Genomic DNA, 20111 nt, shown 5'->3' with positions numbered 1-20111 from the left:
TAGGGTTCTTGCTGTGCTGTGATGACAAGAAGACTTCTGGGATTCCTAAAACGACTAATTTTCTTGAATCCCTGGACCTTTGTATTTTCTCCTTTTCAAAGCCCATCCTCTGAAATTTTCCTTGGAACTGAGCATGCAGTATGATAGTGATAAAGACAGTGCTTACAAAAGTTGTGAGAGCACATTTGTTATAATGAAGAAAATAATTCTATAAATATGAGTTGGGGCTTAAATGCCCCAATTCTACCAGGTTCCTGGATAATGATATTGAGGCTGACCTGAGGACCATATACTACCCAGGTGATAGACTGTTTCATTCTAAAACTCCCAAGCTATCACATAAATAACACAAATTGCTTCTTATTTATCAAAAGTACTGAGATCATCCATGCGTAATTAGGAACATCATCTTGCAACTAGATATCGTAAAGTAATATGTTATTTTTGATTCATTCTGTCTTTAGAAACCATCAAATACATTTCTTTCATATTGTAGTGGAAGAATCTGAAGGTCACCAAGTTTTATATCTAAACCCAAGGTCATGTAGCTAACAGCAGCACAGTAGAACTGTACAGTAGAACCCAGAAAACCTGATTATTTTTAATAAAGAAACCCTAAATTCTTTCTCAAATTCATTATTGATTGTTCTCTAGGCACAAAACCAAAGTATGAATCAATAGTGAATGAATCCCACTTTTTAATGATCACAACAGTTTAAATGATCACAGTTTCCTTGGTCTTACTGTCTTTCCTAATAACTGAAGCCCACAGTTACCAACTTTTCCTATAAGTTTATTCACATGCCCTCTTTCCTCCAATGTTCACTTGCTTTTTTACTAATGGACATTTTGATTTTTCATTCTCAAAACCTGGGGAGTAAGTTAGACAAAGAAATGAATGGATCATTAGTTAAAAGGCAGAGGTTGAATCTGTAAAAGGTTGCAGCAAAGTTAGCAACAAATGGTAAAGAGTGAAGGGCATCAATATTGATTTTGCCTCTCATCTTTCCCTCTGTCTTCTAGCTTGCAGGTTTCTATTGTGCAGTCTCTCAAACAAAACAGACTTTATTTATGATGTGACTGATTTAACACTATTGAACTAATCCATCATCTGCTAATTTGGTTCAATTAAACACTGGTCATAGGGAAAACTGAGAATTAAGCTCATTTGGAAACACACCTTATGATTAATTTATGTCCTGCTCATTTATATCTCCTCCTTTAAAAGACACATTTTTTTTTCAGGGTCCTTACTTATAGAGGTGGTTCTTTCCAGATCCCATAGTCCTCCTTTCCTCCCTACACTGTAGGTTGAATCCCAGAAGAAAGTAGTTGTGTTATTTTTTTCCCTACCCTTTCTTGAGGCTAGTCTTAAAACATTTATAGAGAATGGTCTGATTTCCTACTAAGATTATAAAAAAAATCCACTTAGCAGCTAGAGCCACAATTTACATAACATATTAAGATTGCCTGACCCTGTACATACAACTTGTTCTTTGTCACTTAGTCTTTACAACATGAAGAGCGATGTCCAATTGTTACCCGTGTTTGGGTACAACTCAGGAGGGTTCATATTTAGTTCAAATAATATTGTCATATATGAAGCAAGAAGTGCCAGGCAAACTTTTTGAAAGATATCTTCCTGGAATCAGCATCAATGTAGATTGCTACCCCGTAGGTGTACTGAGATTTATGCCTAAACTAAGGAAAAATTCTGATGAACAACAAAAGCAATCATTTTCTCCACCCTAACTTTTCCCTTTGCCATACAAGCTCTTGTAGGCAGGTAGGTGTTCAGCTCCCTATACTTAGCGTCTCCCACGCCCTCTGCAATCTTTCCTTTTGCTGTTGGGAGCGTCAGAGATTGCTACTGCAGCTGGTGAGTGGGCAGGTGCATCCACCATCTGCTGTGGGAGTCCAAAAGCGCCCAAGAACTTCGCACCCCGGACCTTTACCAGGCACTACGGATTCCTAAACCTGCTGGGGACCAGGCTAACCCCGCCCCCTCGTGGTGACGATTGGTTGAATCCTTCCAAAGTGCATGACACTGCTGACTGAAAGCAGCCGCCTCCTGGGCAAGTTAGGGCGAGACGCGTGGAAGAAGGTGCGCACCGTCCGGGGTGCGCGAATGGGGTCTTCAGCGCTTCCAGCCCAAAGGGTCCTTGAGAAACCTGTTTGTTTTTCCCGGCGCTAGTCTCCACCCATCGTGCCCGCTCATTGGCCAGATCTGGTGGGCGGCTGTGTTTCGATTGGCCGGGGGGCGGTGTCTGTCCCTGGCCATGGTGGGGGCGGGGCCAGCGCCGCGCTGAGCTTGCCCTTGTGTCTGGTGCTCTGTAGAGCTGCCGCCGCCGCCGCCGCTGCCGCCGCCGCCGCCGCCGCCGCCGCCGCCGCCACTGCCGCCGCCACTGCTGCTGCAGCCGGAGCAGCCGCCGCCGCCGCCGCCGCCGCCGCCGCTACCGCCACTGCCACTCGCGCTTCCTCCTCCGCTACCACCTGCCCTGCTCGGAGCCCGAAACACGCTGAGCGAGAGCGGCGGCCGCTGCTTGCTTGCTCCCCTCGGGCCCCCCCACCCGCCCCTCTCTCCGTGACCTCCCCACTCCTTGCAGCCCTCGCCCGCACCTTCCACGACACCCCCCTCGGCAGCCCTGCACCACCTGCTCGGGCAGCCTCGGCGGCCGCCGGGACTTGGCTGCGCGCGCCCCGAGGCAAGGCGAAGCCCCCGGAGCCCCCGTTTTCCAGCCCGGGCGGCCGGGACTGTCGCGGCAGCAGCGCCCGCCGCAGGAGCGGGGAACGAAAAAAAGAAAAAGAAAAAAAACTCTTTCGCCCGGCGACAGCCCCCTTCTTCGGCTCCGGGCGGCCGCCTGGGCGCCGTGGCTGGCTGCCGCCGCCGCCGCTCCGCGGGTTCGAGGACCGCCGCCGCGGCGAGTGGAGCGCGGGGGCCGCGGGCGCCGCACTCGGGTGCCCCGCTCCGCAGCATCACCCCGACTGCCCCAGCCCGCGCCCGGCCAGCCCGCCCGCACGCCTGCCCGCCTGCCCGCCTGCCCGCGCCCGGAGGGACCATGATCTGGAAACGCAGCGCCGTGCTCCGCTTCTACAGCGTCTGCGGGCTCCTGCTACAAGGTAATCCCCGCCCCGCCGCGGGGAGCAGCAACTTCACGCCCCTTCCCCAGCCCTCGCACTCCACCCCGCGTCTCCCCGCTCTGCACCTCCCGCGCCCCGCCGGCTCCTCCCGGGGGCGTCCGGGGTGTGTGTATGTGTGTATGTGTGTGTGTGTGTGTTGGGGTTAGACCCCCCCTCCACTGTGGGCCCTTCGCTCCGGCCCCGGGCACGCGGGCTCGGGCCGCCTCTCCGCCGGCCGCTCAGCCCCTTGGCGTGGCACCTGGCGCCTTTTCATTCACCGGCGCCTCCTGCGGCTCACGCTCCCGCCGCGCCCGCACCCCGCTCCCCACCTCCCCGCCGCTCCCACGCCTTTTGGCTGGCAACTTGTGCCTTCTCGCCGCGTCCCGCCCTCCCCGCGGCCCCCGCCCGCCGCCGCCCGCAGCACGCTCCGCACCGACCCTCCGGAGCTCCGGGCAGCTCTTCAGCCTCCCTCCCGGCCCGGGTCGCCCTTCGCTTCCCCGCCCCACCGGCTTCCCACCAGCATCCCCCCCCCCCCCCCACACACACACCCTGAGCCGTCTGTCTCTTAAAAAGTGTGCGAGAAGCCTGGGAGCGAGCTGCCGAGACGGCGAGCACAGCAGCAGCGGCGGCGCCGTGTGCATGGCAATAGCTTTGGGGGGCGCGGGGAGGGGGGGTTTCGGGGCGGAGGGGAGCGTGTTGGGAGACGTGTCATTCACCTAGGAAGAGAGAGAGGAGACTGTCTAGAATTAAAGAGAAAAAAAAGGAAGGAAAAAAAGAAAGAAAAAGAGGGGAGGAAGAAAGAAGGAACACTGAAGCCAAGATATGTAAAGATCTGAATTTACTTTTTTTTTTTTAAAAAAAAACACACTTTTAAATTTTTCAGTCTGTGTGATTTTTTTTTAAGGAAAAAATTGCATATATGGGCGCCTTAGTAGTTACTTTACTGCCAAGAGATTTCCGCTTGTGATCCCCTCCCGCTCCATCCATTCGCTCTCGCTGCCGCTTCTTTCAGTAATTAATATTATCCTTTCACGTGAAAATGTAAGAACCCCGGCAACCGCAGCGTTGAGAAACCGCACACAACAGTGTTATTATGCAAATCGCTAGGTTTGGATGTGGAGTGGTGGGGAAACTGGGGTGCACTTTCCCCCCACCCCCACCCCCAGACCCTCACTTTTGTAGGAGGGGACTGCGTGGCGTGGGAGGACAGTGCTGACTAGGAAATAAATGACAACATAGGCAGTGGAAGTGCAGGGGGTGAGGACACTTTGGGTGGTGGAGGCAGAGGCGGCATGCTAGCGCTAGGTGGGCAGCGGCTGGGAGGTGGAAGATTGTTGCTTTGAAGAGAGAAGTAGAGGGATGTGGCTCGAGTGAAAGAGACAGGAAGGATGGATGTCAAAATGATGGTCGACGGATTTTTTTTTTTTTTTTAGCATAGGTGACTCTTGATTTCTTGCTAAATCTTTGTCCGCCTCTCACCTCTCTGTCATCATTTGTGTATTGTGGGGAAAATAAATCGATCGAATTTATTTTTCCCTAAGTAAAAGGGATCTGAAAGTAAGGCACACTTAGACTCAGAAGCATGCAAAACCCAGTCGGCCTTTAGAGGATTTAAATGAGGTCAATGAACCATCTTTCAGCAAGTTCTTGGAATGCATCCTCTCCCTTATCCTCCTTCGGGATACAGATCAGGGACCAGACCGTATTTTTACGTATGCACATTTTTGAACATGAAACAAGGGAGTACTGAAGATTTCTTTTTGAATTAACTAATCGATCATGCAGAGATGTTTCTTAGGGTAATTTGCGGCAATCTTGTGCATTTGATGCTGCGTGTAAATTTCAGACCTGTCATGTGCAGAATCCCCGGGAAGGCAGATAGCCCATTCTTTCCAGCCTAGCCGCTTCGTCCCGTTTCTCACCGCTCACCCCCTCCCTCCCCTCTCCCAAGTAACCCAGGGGCTGACACATTACTTGGGTTTTTAGACCATGCTCAAATATCCTCTCAGAGACCCCACTTCACCTCTCAGTAACTTGCATTTCTCAGCTCTGCTCGTGTGTGTGTGCGCGCGCGCGCGCGTGTATGCGTGTGTGTGTGTGTGTGTGTGTGTGTGTGTGTGTGCACGCACGCGCGCACGTCTGTGTGAGTGCGCGCGCGCGCGTCCCCGCTCGCACGTTCCCGCGGGCCACACCGGGTAAAGGAAGTGTGATGTGGGGAAATCAGTTAATTTGGTGATTACGATGAAAATTCGACACCGCTGGATGTGTTTCCCTGCCAATCTGTGTGTGCCGGTCCCAGCAAGTCATTGCACATACTGCCGGTCTGGTGCGATTATTTATTATAGAGCATGTGGGCAATGGACTGCACTTGAGGGTCGCCTCTTCTCTGCCTTCAACATTTCCCTGTGAATTGTCTATTCAGTGCACTGCAAAATAACTGTCTGCTGGTGCTTCTCTCACTCTCTCTCTCTCTCTCTCTCTCTCTCTCTCTCTCTCTCTCTCTCTCTCTCTCAGCTGGGAGGATTACTCTGTCTCCACTAGGAGAGATTCCATCAGCTGCATTCTGTTTTATTAAGGGAATGGGTTTCTTTCAGTAAGTATGAAAACCGATGATTAAGACAGTGCTGCTTTTCATAGCCGACTTGGGTGGGGGGCGTGGAAAGGGTGTGGGTATGACAGAGAAAATGCAGCACTGCAAACAGCGGCAGGTCCAAATAAATAAATAACCATTCTATAAAGCAACCAGGGAAAGAGCCCAAAGATACATGTGTAGTTTATATGCATCTTAGATCAGGCTATATTAATCTACCCAAAGACAGAAGGATTAAAAAAAAAAAAGGTGCAAGGGGGAGGGGGCACAAAGCATCACTGAATTGTCTTCTCATGTTTATGGCTGCCTCACATTTATCAAACACCGCTCAGCAGACACATCACACTTTGTTGGATATTGTCAGTTCTTGCTCAAACCAATTGCTCATGCCTTCCTTGTCTTAGTTTTGGCTGAAAATGTTGCTTCAGGGTTCAGCTTTATGTTTCTCCCACCACCCTACTGTTTTATTAAAACTTGGTTAGGTTGTAAAATGAAAGCCTTATTTCCTGGACACAGATTAATACTTCACAGGTCATTCCTTTCCATGTTCAGGGAAGGAAGGATGGTGGGGTGAACTAATGAGCAACTCAATTGGGCTGGGGCAGTCTGCCTTGCCTGCTAATAATTATGACTAGGCAACTGCTATTAGCTATAAACAGCTTGTTATTTGCACTTTATCAGCAATCTAATGATAGTCGCTCCTTAAGTAATTCTAAATTATTTATCCTTGGTATTATTATTCCTCTTGTTAAAATATGATTTTTGAAGGCAAAAATACTCCTTTAACATATTTGCTTTGCATCGTCATTGTGTATTTTACTCACCAATTTTAAACTTCTTTCTAGGAAGCAAATCAATATTTTGGCTTGTTACTAGGTAATGTGATAAGCCAGTGGTAAGAATCAGTTCGCTGATCATATGTATGATGTGAGTGGAAAAGGGCCTACATATTTTTAAATTGCAAGCTGGACCAGGATCTCCCTAATGAGTCTTCAGCAAATGAAATGAAATTATATAATATAACATTTTGGAGCAAAATATAAAAGATCTCGACTATTAGATTTGATACTCTGTTGTTTAAAGTTTAGACTCTCTTTTACACCTAGCCCCTTTTTAAGATAGAGGAAATCTTTGGAGTAAGGTTAAGGATCATTGGAGATGCACGAATTACTTTTCAGTGAGGAGTGCAAAAGCTCATCACTTGAAGCTAAGATTGCTTTTGGTTGACCTATTACAATTGCTTACCATCACCAGAGCTGTTCCTCTTTGCCTGCCTGGCAAGAGGGCCAATGCGAAGGAGACTGGTTTACCTCAGAGAATAGTCCTACAATATGAATCAAAAGAAAAAAGTGCAGAATTTCATGAGAAAAGAGATCCTTTTGGACCAGAGTGATCGATAGTGTAACAGGTAGGTCTCTTATTTGCACGTAGCTCACCCCAGGTGGATTCCCAGCGCCATGTATGTTGCCCCAACCCCAGCCAGGAGTGACCTCTGATAACAAAGTCAGAAGTAAACTGAGCACTGCTGGGTGAGGCTAAAAAATAAAAAAGTTAGGAGATAGTCAAAGAGAGATGGTGAAAATAGTTGAAAACAAAAACTGGTACTTTTCATAATTTCGCCATGGGATAGTCTGGTAAATGATTTCTTACATTTAGAAATAGTTGCAAGTTAAAGGTTATTTTAGACCAAGTATTATTTGCCTCAGTATGTATCATGAGTCTTTTTTTTTCAATTTTAGAAACTATATTCATTTTGTAAAATGACGATAGTCAAACTTCTTAAAGGCCAGCTACTCTTTTACCAATATATGCAATCACATTAGTCTTGTCACACTCAATTCTTAATGCTGATGGCTTACTGCTCACACTTTGCTATTTGATTAATGACTGAAACTTCAAAAAGTAGTATCTGTCCATAGGAGGAAATGACTATGACCTGCGCGATCAATCCCTAGACATATAGTAGTCAAGAATCTTCCTGAAGAAAAGAAGTTACTTCATCACTCTTTCCACACTTCTACAAAAGTTACAACATTGGGAAGGAATGTGCCACAAATAAGTATTGACTGAGATGTCTTCTCCTCTTGGAAATCACATACTTGAAAACTGCCTCACATTTATAGAGGGAGGCAATGCCATTTTTCTAAAAACAGTGATCAAATCACTTAGTTTTCCAATGGGTATATGAAAACATTGGGAGACAATCCAATAATATTTATTAGGGCTAATATTCAGTTTTCCTTTCAAGAAAAGGAGAAATAACAGGGCTGGAGAGATAATGCATCAGGTTGGTTGCTTGCCTTGCCTGAGACCGACCCAGATTCTACTCTCAGCATCCTATGAGCCCTGCCAGGGCTCATCCCTGAGCACCACCAAAACCAAAAGGAGACAAAACATCTGGTATCAAGTGAAGAAGATGAAGTTTAATTTATTTGGTGCATTTTGAAGTATATGGATAATATAACAGACCTTTCATATCAGTTTTTAATTTAATCATGTCATTTGATCTCAACGTTTTACTGTGAAAGAGTCTTCTTTGCAAATAGACCTTTCTTGAGCTGCTTTGGCAGAAAGCCTCTGCTGTAGCAGCTAGTTGAGGAAATTGAAGAGGCAGAGAGAGGAAGTGGACCCCACAAGCTAGACTCTGCACTTCGTTTAATTCGCACAGGATGGTTTGTTTACATTCATAAAACACCTCTAGTGTCCTTATTAATCTTAAGCTTCCTGTGGGCAAGCCTGAAGACTTTAAGGAATGTTGTGGACCAAATAATAGCTATGTCCTACTTCTTTCTGAAGTGAAATTGCTCATTCTCATAACGTATCAGCACACACATTGTTACAAACTATCGAAAAACAAAAAGTGATTATCTTGAAAATTTGGTATGCTATAATTGGTCTGGCTTTGTCTAGAAAAGAAAGCCATACTAATAAATCATTGCAATGGCTCTGGCTGCAGGTCTTTCAAAGAGTGCTCTCTGAGCATTTGTTCTTCATGCCTTTCCCTATCCATTTTGTTCTCTTCCAGGATTAAATCTCCCAGATCATTTGCATTACATTAGATCACATATTCATTCCAAGAAAAAAAAAAAGGGAAGGGCACATGATTTAAATGTACAGGTTTAACCTTGGATATTAAATAGGACAAGTTCATCACCAACATTTTATTTGAAAATGTCAAGAATTTTTGGAGTGCAGTTTTGTAGCACCAGACAAAAAGGCATCCTCTGCAAATTCCATGTGTAAAGAGGTGGATGAGGATTAACCTAGAGCTGTGGCAGCTGAAGCCCCCTGCTGTGTGATGATGCAAATGGCATCTCAGGCCTAATGTGCTCTGCCGCAGAGGATGGCCGAACACTCAGAAAAGCAGCCTTGAGGCTGGAATGACGTGGGAAGTCTTTGCACAGCTTGGAGTGGACCTGAGACATACTTTAGCTTGTTGCAGCTAGAAATAATGCAGAGGGTATTTCTAGTCATGTGAGTCCAGAACTAAGCAAAAGAGGAATGCAAATTTTGTTTAGAGATTAGCGGGATACATAAATCCTCATAAAAATGATCAACTATTTCTGTAAAATGAATGCTGCATATTTCATTGCCTTGCAAGCTATCAGGAACACGTATCTCTGTAATGAAGATGAGTAATGAGGTTAAAATAGGATATCTGTGCAATTCACATGTGTTTGACCCAGTCGCGGTTGGGCTGGGAGATAATCCATTATTTTTCTTTTTGTGAGAAAGGAATAAGGCCACCTTGGGCTCCCACATTTAAAAAAATACTTATTAGAGCATTTCCAGTATTATGAAATATATTTGTTTTAGGGAAAATAGCTGTTCAGTGTATGTTCACATAATTTAGTGCCAGAAAGTATAATTTATTACATTAAGACAATATGGAGTATTTCCTTTCTGAATAGTACTCTTTATCACACAGGCAAAAGCTTCAAATAAGTTCCATAAAAAACGGAAGAGTTGTGAGCAACTTATCTGCAGTCTATCACAAGAACTCTGATGATCATAACTAATATACCTTGGTTTACTTTGATTCCATTTATTACCGAGGAAAATAACTGAACATATTTCTTGTATTGATTTTTATTTTGGAAAAAAAATGAGCTCCGTTGGTCCTGTTAATGTTTTCAGTGGATTTTTAAAGGAATAGAAATAGTCCTCATCTTAGAAATGTGTGGTTTGTTTAAAACTTAGAAAGTGTTTGGCAAAATTTGGTATCAGTTAAATATTAATGTTCAAATCAACAAGGTAATTACTCAGCAAGAAGATTTTTCCTCAATCATTTCCTTTTCTATGTGCACATATGTAAAAGTTTAAAGTACACAACTGTTTTTAGTACTGGAGGGAATATGTATAATTTTATAAATAATCAGAATTTGGGACTCTCAGGGCTGAATTAGGAGTAAAAGGCAGGCTCTTTTTTTGCACTCAATTTCTTTAACCCTTTTGATGAAAATTGAAAATGTAAGTTTTGGAGTATGTGCTAAATTTTAACAGTGATTCATTTCTTCTCTTTGAAAACATGCACAGCCAGGTGTGCATCATCTCAGAACCCGAAAAATAATTTTTGGGTTGATGCTTGATCTGTTGTGCTTGTGAAACTGAGTGATGAGAACTAAAGGCACCTGTGCAAGCTGAGGGTTGGGGGTTAGAAGGAGGACTCCACCCTAGAGAGAACCAGTCATTCATTAGTCCATTCTGTTTTAGTGGTTTTCAAAGTAAATATTAAGATAGTCATTATTCAACAGTGGGGGGGGGTAACTCTTTCAGAGTCAGCAACTAGTTTTCACTGGAGCATTTGAACTGTCCTTTCAGCCATTTGAATGCTTAAGGCGAAGCACTTGTCTGGTGGGGTTAAGCCTTTGGGGTCTCGGTACTGGAGACTGACATCATTAGGTGTTTCAAAAATGAAAAGTAAGTGCTCACTGCTTTGGGAAACTTAAAAGTCTTAATGCTGTGTGATGAGAGAGTATTAATCATATCAGATTCCAAAAGTCCTTTTGTAGGTCAGATTGACTCCCTAAAATTTTTTATGTATAGGAGGCTGGTTTATTTAGAGTAACAGTGCATTGTTGATCTAAAGTCATCTCTGGGAGTGGGGTGAGAAAGCACCTTTTCTGATAAGGATGTGCTGCCGACTGCTAAGTGTATAGCTGTTACATTGATTCATTGTAATTTATAAGGCCAATTAATGTGTTCTTGTAAGGATATATTTTTAGCTTCCCTGCTAAAATTGTTTTCACCTAAAAATGCAAGTGCCCCCTCTAACGCCTCTTTCACCAACACGGGCTAAAATTAATAATATGTAAAATATCTTTTAGTCTCTTAATAAACCCATCTTATTCATCTAAGTTCAATTATAGTAGTTTGTATCTTCACAGGCAGGGGCAAACGATCATGATACCTGTGCATTTTGTTCATTCTCCTACTGGCTTTTCAAGCTCAAGTAGAGGATTTATGTTAAAATGAGAGATGACTAGAATATTTGTATTTAGCAGGAAATAAAAGCATGCACAGTAAGCTTCTGATTTGTCAATTCATTACTGCTATCTCGGTTTATGTCCTGAAGTTGAAATAGTAACTGAGCTTCTGTTACATTCTCTAAGGATAAAATACCCTCTCCCCACACCTCACTTACACTGTCTGGATCATGCTACCAACTCAGAAGACACATTTAAAAAATAGTAGGCAATAAAAAAGAGAAAGAAATGGAGATTACTGAAGGTCCTGAATATTTAGACATGAAGTGTCTTTCACTTCCGAGGCCGGTACCCAGTATTTTTGTAAGGATAAAACACATACAATGTGTTTTTAGTTGTTTTGTTATTGTTGCAGTTTCTTTGGTGAGAGTTCACCCTCCTTGGCTCTTAATAAAAATGGCAAAAAAAAAAAATGGGGGGAAGAAAGGAATGTGAGTCAGGCAGCCAAGCACACACACAAACGCCTGGCAGAGCCTACTAAATTAGCATATGCTAGGCTGAGTATTTCCCTCTGTTGTTACATAATCCCTTTCTAATACGAAATTAGTTCTCATACTTAACCCTTTCAGGAGGCTTGGAATTTACCCACTGCTATATTTTTATTTTGCTTCATTTATTTTCTCACAAATTGCGCAAATCATCTATTTAGAGGCTTTTATATCAAATTCTTCACCCCCCTCCCCACTTCACTCTGTCCGTATACAAGTGTTCCATTCTGTGCCCAACTTCAGGATTCAAGAATCAACTTTTCTATAGCTTTCACTGAGAGAACCTAATTAGCATTTTAGGCTCTTTTTACTCATGTGCAGCTTTCTTTAGAAAATGTATTAGTTCTATGAGGTTCCCCTAAGGATTCATAATACTCTAGTTTGTTACATGTACTGTGATATTCAGTGTGCTTAATTATGCACGTGTCCTCATTTCAAAGCCTTTTCAGGAATCATGTGGGATAGAACAGGGGTTTGGCTGTAAGTTCACTGTCATGTATTAATGTGTAGGTGGTATTCAGAGAGGGATGCTTCTGAAGGCAATTATATATCTATGTCCCCAGTATAGCAAGCAGTTACTCCCATTCTACCCTTACTAGTTACTCTGCCAAGGCAGGATGAAATTCACCATTGTAATGCATAATACAGTATCTGTTATTTCTAAATAGTTCTTTGCTCTGGGAATGAAATAAAATAATTACTGAAAATGTGTATCCCTTATCCTGAATAGAGATTGTTTCTTTCACTCTCCCAAACAAAAAGGAGAATCAGAAATTGTTCCTAAATCAATACTCTATCCCCTAACTAGCCTGTTAACTGATTTTGCTACTGTGGGATCTTGAAGTTATGCTAGTTATTATGTGAGGCTATAGATTTTTAGATAGTATTAATTGCTTGCACTCTGAATTTGGCTGGCAAATGTCAGTGCGTTGCCAAATTTGAGACTTGAGTTTTTCAGTTTTTGTCTCGGATGCAATTTGGACAACTGTGAAAGTGGATAGGAGCAAAATGAGAAAAAGAGAGATTTTAAAAATAAGGCCTTCATTTGAGAAGAGCTAGCTGCAAGAATGGTCTCATTAAGTACTTGTCACCATTTATAAGGGGCATCATTTTCTACATCACAGGAGTTTGAGCATTCTCTTGCATTAATTGAACCCATTGATTTACTAGTATTCTATGTATTACAACATTATAACTGTAGTTCTAATTGATAAATGCAAATTAATGTTTTTCTTTATGGCTATGCTGAAATAAGCACAATACTAAGCAGATTCTTACTAACAAATACTAAGCAATTTCTTAATATTATCAGTTACACGATTTACTCGAAACTTGACGGCCCATTTTATTTTAAGGCCATAATAATACAATAATGGTAGCTTTAAGAGTATAAGGTGTTTATTATTATAAAAATAATGATGAAAATCTGTTATTTTCGTGGATAAAAGAAAGCTCTCTACCCTTTATTATTTTAAGCATTTACGTTTTCTTAGGCCATAAGAGAACTAAGCTTTTTATTCTTTCTCTGCTGTGATCTTTCGACCTTCTTCCTATATATTTATTAAAGAATTTCTAATGTTTTCTGCTTGTTTCCTCCCACAGACTAAACAAAGCCCCTAGAGGAGAGTCTTAGTCTTGATTTTATTTCAAATGCCTAACTCATCTAGTCCTTGTCATTTAAAAAAATTTTTTTACTTTGCTGATTGATTATTCTCTTTCTATCCACTTAGTCTTGACACATCTCTTTAATATGATCCAAATAGTATTTAAGTATTTATGTTATAAGTGCCAAAATGCCAATACAGCATGCTTAATAAAATAAATATTTTCTATGAATCTTTACTTTAGAGAGAAAACAAAAATGGGCACTAGGAAACACAAGGAATTCCCACTAATGGCATTCTTTTCAAAATTGTGTAATCACAGGGCAGTCAGTTAAAATTTGGACTGAATAAAATTTGTCTCATAACCTTGAATTTTTCATAACTTTGATCATCCTAACTAGCCTAATCTTTTTTTCTGCTCTTTAGAAAGATTTCCATCCCTAGCCCCCACAGAATTTCCTGGTGCCTTTGTGGAACCCTAAAGCCAAATCATCTTATTGTTGTATTTATTGAAGCAGGTATTTCCGGATAAATGTATGAACAAAAAGGAATTGCAAACTGACCTTGATCTGCCAGATTATCAGTACAGGCTGACCTGCTTTTGTTATGGTTAAGCATAGCATAAGGGTTCTCAGAGTAGTCCGGAAAGTAAGTATTCAGTGTTCATTTTCACATAGCCCATGGAGATCCTATCCATTTTATTTGCAAGGGAATTTATAGAAAATCCTAAATATTGGTATGTTTTTTAGTTGCTTAGTCATACATGTGCGATTGAGGACACATGCTTTCTCTGGCTGAATTTTGATTTTATTTTCCTTTTTACATTTTGAAAGAAAGTGGAGTTTGAATAGGAATATTAGCTGGCTTTTTTTGAAGAGGATTTTTAAGAGGATTTAAATACAGAACTCTGTGGGAGAAGACTTTCTGTAATTCTTAGTTACTCTCTTTCCACATAGAGAGTTCTAAGAATGTTTTTTTTCTAAAATGTCCCAGTGAAATGTAGTTTTTCTTAAAAGTCATATCCTTGGTCTCTTCAAATTAAAAAGAAAATCAATTTCCCTGATGTCATTTGGATTTTTGACTCTTTCAGAACTCCTGGCATTTAAAATAGACTAGACTTTGTGAGTTCAGTTTTACCTGACATCAGGTGCTGAAATTGTCACCCTGTCATCCTTAGGTCTAGAATTGTTTTCAAGAAATAAATATCCAAAATGTCTCAGTTTATTAAGTACCATTGTTACTTTAGAGTTGATATTAAGAGATGGATTCTCCAACTGCTAATGTTAGAGCTGATATCTTTGTTTTTGCTAAAATATGAGGGTCTTTACGATCCAATAGCCACAGAATTGTAGCTTCTTTCTTTAATAGGGATTCTGTTAGGCCTTTGCTTTTTTATATTCCAGACACTGTTGAATGAAGAATTTTTGTTGAACTGTTATACTATTTGATGAAAACTAATTTTAATATGTTATTGAGTCCTGTGCATGGTTTTGAGGCTATTCCTATAAATCTATGGTTAGAAGTGCCATCTCTGTTTATATGTAACTGATAGTAAATGAAACACAAAATGTGAGGTAGAGTCACACCTTCGTATTTCACAATACCTTGTCATAATGAAATTGCATTTTCAGTTTCATGGAAGAAATATTTATGTGTTGCTGGAATGCCAAACATTTTAGACAATATTCCTATCTATAGAGTCATCATATTTAAAATATCTATGTTTATAATAATATTATCCTTATGGAAAGACTTTATTCTAACTAAAAAGAGTTTCTTGTTAGGTAACATTTACAAACATTTTTGAAGCTCATGTGAAATATATAGAGGTTAGTTTGATGCCCACTGACTTCTAAAATTTATTTTATACTATAGATATATAATGCGCTAAGTAATAGCTGTGTTGTGAAATGTAAGTTTTCCATATCTATGAATTTCTATGAATTGGTTTAAATAGAGGTTTTTGGTTAAGAGAGGAGTTCATAGTTTTCTGGAGGTCTGGAAGAGGTCACTAAAGTTGCATTTACTTTAATATTTTTGTTTTGACTACTTTTATTGAATGCACATGAACATACTTGAACAATCAGAGCAAGATTACCCTTGAAGACAATGGCAGCCTAAAAATACATTTTGTAATACACCACCTGTGTTTGATGCATGGGTATGAGCAGATTGGGAAGATAATAATCTTTTTACTATTACAACTTTTAATAAGATGACAGATTTGACCAGGCACTAGGGGTATTTCCTCCCAAACTCCGTTAGCCTTTTCAGAAAAAAGAAAAAAGTCAGCTAGTACTCCTCTGAAAATCTGCCTTCTTTAAGCCAACAAGCAGAAAGCATCCTCAGTTGCACCAAAGCTACCATGACTTTCCCTAGAGTGTGCCAGAATGCCCTAGGCATCGGTAACACCCACTTTGGCAAATAGTAATCTAGGTAGAACAGGGTGAGAGTGGGAAGTAAGTGGCTTGGCACTAGAGGAATACATAATAATAAATGTCACTAATGCAAAGTATCCAAGCAGTAACCACTCAGTGCTAATATCCTTTAGAGTATAATGAGAGTTGGTTGTTTTCTAGAGAGACGTGCTATCACTAAACGAATTTAGACTGATTCTGAGAACTGTTCAGTGGCAGCAATATAATGGTAGCAACCCAATTTCTCATTTAAGACATGCCACTATTTTATGTATTTGCTTGATTGTGTTCATATGGGTCACATTGAGTGATGCTGGCTTGGGGTCCTGAGACTGATGTGAGACCTGATAGTGCAGGACTTGAACTGGTGCAACAGTGCTTGGGTGCCCAGGGTGCTGGGAACCATACCTAGGAGTATGTGGAAGGCCATGAAGTCTTGGGGGATCAAACTGGACCCACAATGCATCACAAATTGGATTGGAGCAATAGCACAGCAGGTAGGGCATTTGCCTTGCACATGGCTGACCCTGGTTCTATTCCCAGCATCCCCTATGGCCCCCTGAGCACTGCCAGGAGTAATTCCTGAGTGCAGAGCCAGGAAAAACCTCTGTCTGTTGCCAGGTGTGACCCAAAAAGCAAAACAAAGAAATAAACAAACAACAACAACAAAAAACCAAATGTACTTTGCCACTGTCACTCCTACTTCAGAGTCCATGCCTCTCTTTTAGAGATCATGAGCAAGTTACTTCTCTTGCAGATCAGTTTCTTCTGATTTCAGAACTAGAAATAGTGTTTCTCCTTTTCCTTTATACCAAAAGAAATTTGATAACAACTGTGCACTCTTAAAATGGCTCTTACAATTTTTTTTAAGTTTTTGCCCATGCATTAGTTAGTATTTAAAGTTTTTATGCATTTAAAGGAAATTTTATTTTGCTACATGCATCTAAGTAAGTATCAGATATTTTTCTTTCCTTATCATTAAGTTTTATGAGTTAATTTTGTACCTATCAGCCTGTGTTTGGCTCATGCATTATTTTAATATGAGTATCTATGTAAGTAAGAGCCTTTTCTTTAATCGATACGTTTTATGAATAATTTTGTATGATCCTGTTTGGATCATACATTCTTCTCTCATGAAATTGTGTTCATCCAAATCACAACTTTAAAAGTTAGTCAGTTGCTGCTCTACTAGTCTTTTATTTATTATTGGGGGGAATGCTTTTGTGAGTGGGGGACAAATTTATTAGTGGGGCAAGACTAAGGTTTTTCAAGCTTTTTACTTCTTTTGCTTTGTTTTGTGTTTTCGCACCACACCTGGCAGTGCTCAGAGCATTCTCCTGGCTATGCATTTGAGTATCACTCCTGGTGGTATTTGGGGACCATATAGGGTGCCTGGGAACCAACTCCGGTCAGCATGCAAAGCCTATGCCTTACCTGTTGTACTGTCTCTTCAGCCCCAGTTTTGAGTTCGGTTTTGTTTCCCCTCTGTATTCAATGAATAGATATAAAAATGTCTACATTTGATTTTTTTAAGCATGATTTTTTTCATTTTCAACAAATAAAGGCAGTGTTATAGATGCTTAATATACAAGTAAACAAGGTATCTCCTAGTTTCTGTCTGTACAGAGCTTACACTCTAGTAGCTGAGACACGCAGTGAAGTAATAGAAATTCATAATGGCCAAATTCTTATTTTCTGAAATAAAAATTCCATTATTCCAGTCATATCTTTTCAGTAATGACAGAGAAGGTATATCAAGAAGAATATGCGATCACTGATTAATTGATATTATAAGCCTCATTGCACTTTTTAACATTTTGTTATTTAAGGTTGGATTAAAGAGTTCTCATTTCCTCCAATCGTTTATCTTGAAAACATTCTCAGTATGTTGCCAGTTTCTTTCCTTTTTTATTAATACAACTTGAAAGAAGCTGACAAGTGAACAAGAAATATTCAAGCATGCTCTGTTCTAACTGATTTGTTCAAGAGGATGATTCATTTAATTTCATAAAGGATCAGTGGGCCAGAACAGTAGATGACCAGGTCAGTAGAGGGAATGTAGGGGAGAAGAGGTCTGCGGGAAGGATCTATGTAACAAGCAACAATATTTAGTTTTTCAGAGCTGAAGTTCTGCTTGAGCAATTCTGATGTTACCAGCGCCAGTCACTTAAAGAGCTACGGATGCCTTAGGGAAAACATTTTTAAACTGTCCTAGCAAAAAACAATGCTCCTTGCTGTGTCATATATATATAGTAAAAATCTGTCCCTTGCTTATATTACAACATATTGTGCCTGATTAAAACCTGTATAGGTATAATACAGCTTCATTAGATTAAATGTTCTTCCTGAAGTCGTTAACTCCTGTTCAGCATTCTCTGATCTTCTCTGAATATGATTGAAATATTAATCACCTGGTAAACAGGCTAGAGAATTGATGATGAAGACACCATTTAAAACCTTGAGAAATATATAATTAATTTTCTGTATAGCAATTAAAAATATGAGAAAGAAAAAAACATATATTTTGGCATCATTTTATTGTTTCCATGACTATTTAACTCTGATAGATTACTCCAAATGTGCAATTGATATTATGTTTCTCATAAGTTGTATAGTATTTCCAAATGTTATTCTTTTTTGGCCAGTGGCATCCTCAGAGTAGATGGCAAATATATTGCAGCATATATGTAAAGAAAATATGTAATTTGGAAATCAGAATGAAGATAGTCCAGAAAGTACACTCTGTTTACAAACTGGGTTGTATGGATTACATTCAGCAATACAGTGCACAGCTGGAAAAACCTCCGATTTGCCATTATCTTTCATTTGGTGTCCATTTATTTTAAAGGAAACCTTAAGATGAAAGCAATTCAAATAGATGTTCTTTTGCAGGTGATACTTTTCAAGGGTGTAGTTTTGTACTAAATGTTTTTTTTAGAAATACAGTTTGCCAGAATGTCTGAGATACATACGTATTTGGAAACTTTTGTAGAGGGAACTAGGTGGTGCTGTTCTGTCATCTTTGTGTCTTAGTGACTTTGGCATTTTGCTCTAGTCTTTAACACATTCATGTGACAGGTTCATTTTGATCACCTCGTGGCAATCAGCTAAGTTTTTATTGACCTTGCATCTTTATTTTCAGCTTTACTTTTGAATAGCAGATGAGTTTTTTTTCTTAAGCAGTACTATCCATCTGCATACATCTGTGTCTTTATCCACCTACCTCTTAAGATTCATTTGTAAACTGTATAGTTTATAGCTTTCCTTATATCCTTTGACATCTAGGAGAATTAAATCTTAAGGTATTTATGCACTAAATGTTTGTAAGACCTTTGTGCTCAGCTGTTTCATTTAACAAATACCTTATATATTTTGTAAGAATCTAGAGTGGTGAGATTTTGATACAATTAGTTTTTGTGGCATCCTGTATAAGTCATAAAACGTACCAGACAGTGTAAGTTCAGCATAATAGTTTCTTTAAAATACTAAAATTGAATAAAACATTGAACAAGAGAAATCCTTCTCTTTGGAAGAAGTTGTTTACTTAGTTTAACTGAAGTCACATTTTTTTTAAAGAAAACTGTCAGTTTGTCTTTTCATGTTTTATAATATCACTAATTGTGCCTTCCAATGAACTTGGTAGTATCTGATCATCCAAAATAAAATAGCATCAAACTAAGTTATGCCAAAGTTTTTCTAATGTACAAATATATTTAGTATTCCATGGCATTTCTTAGGTTTTTATATTTCTGTTAAGAATTGTAGCCATTTAAGGTACCTTTATAATTTAAGGAAAGCAGATATTTAAAAAAAAACACCTTAAAAGGACTGATGCTTTTCCCCATCAATCTTCATCTTGTACAAACAATTTTAAGTTCTTCGAGAAAACGTACATGAATTACTTCTCATATAGTAATTGTGGCTTGTTACCTATTACATCATATTTAAGTTTTACTTTAATAGAAAAGTGAATGTGAAGTAGTTTGTTATCTCCCCAATCTTTTATCTGGGGTAGACAGAATCAATACAGAATTTCAGAATAGATCTGTGGCATGTCATCTTGCAATGCAGACAGATAATCTCTGAGATGAACATCTTCTAGACTAATAAACCTAAGTGAAAACATTGTGTAGACTTCCGTGCTAACATCTGGCTCTTGAAATAAAATGGAAGTCACAAGGCTAAAACTTTCAAAATAAGAAACCATAATGGGGAAAATGGGTAGGAAATTCACAAAGAATATCTTAATTTTCTATCAAATTAAAACTTTGTTAAAAGCATTTAGGTAATTCCCATTTTATGCTGCCATAAACTAAATATGTGATGGAAACTAATAATAAAAGAGAATGTTCACATTATATGGAATGTATGCTTGTATCTTGAATGTTTTATATATATAAATACAC

The 20111-nt window shown here is 40.2% G+C and overlaps 1 protein-coding gene across 1 annotated transcript in view; it reads left to right on the top strand.

Moving 5' to 3' along the window:
• Window positions 1-2041: 2041 nt before the first annotated feature.
• The window catches only part of LOC129401718 (translation initiation factor IF-2-like), a 564785-nt gene continuing 546715 nt past the window's right edge, over window positions 2042-20111 (top strand). Inside the window, exons 1-2 of the mRNA XM_055124525.1 lie at window positions 2042-2104; window positions 2195-3120. Coding sequence (XP_054980500.1) covers window positions 2042-2104; window positions 2195-3120 — 989 coding nt within the window. The remainder of the gene's footprint in view (window positions 2105-2194; window positions 3121-20111) is intronic.

The sequence above is a fragment of the Sorex araneus genome, chromosome 2 (assembly GCF_027595985.1).
Source record: "Sorex araneus isolate mSorAra2 chromosome 2, mSorAra2.pri, whole genome shotgun sequence".
Classification (NCBI taxonomy): domain Eukaryota; kingdom Metazoa; phylum Chordata; class Mammalia; order Eulipotyphla; family Soricidae; genus Sorex; species Sorex araneus.
The sequence above is the reverse complement of the archived record's forward strand: the minus strand, read 5'-3'. Positions and strand labels throughout refer to the sequence as shown.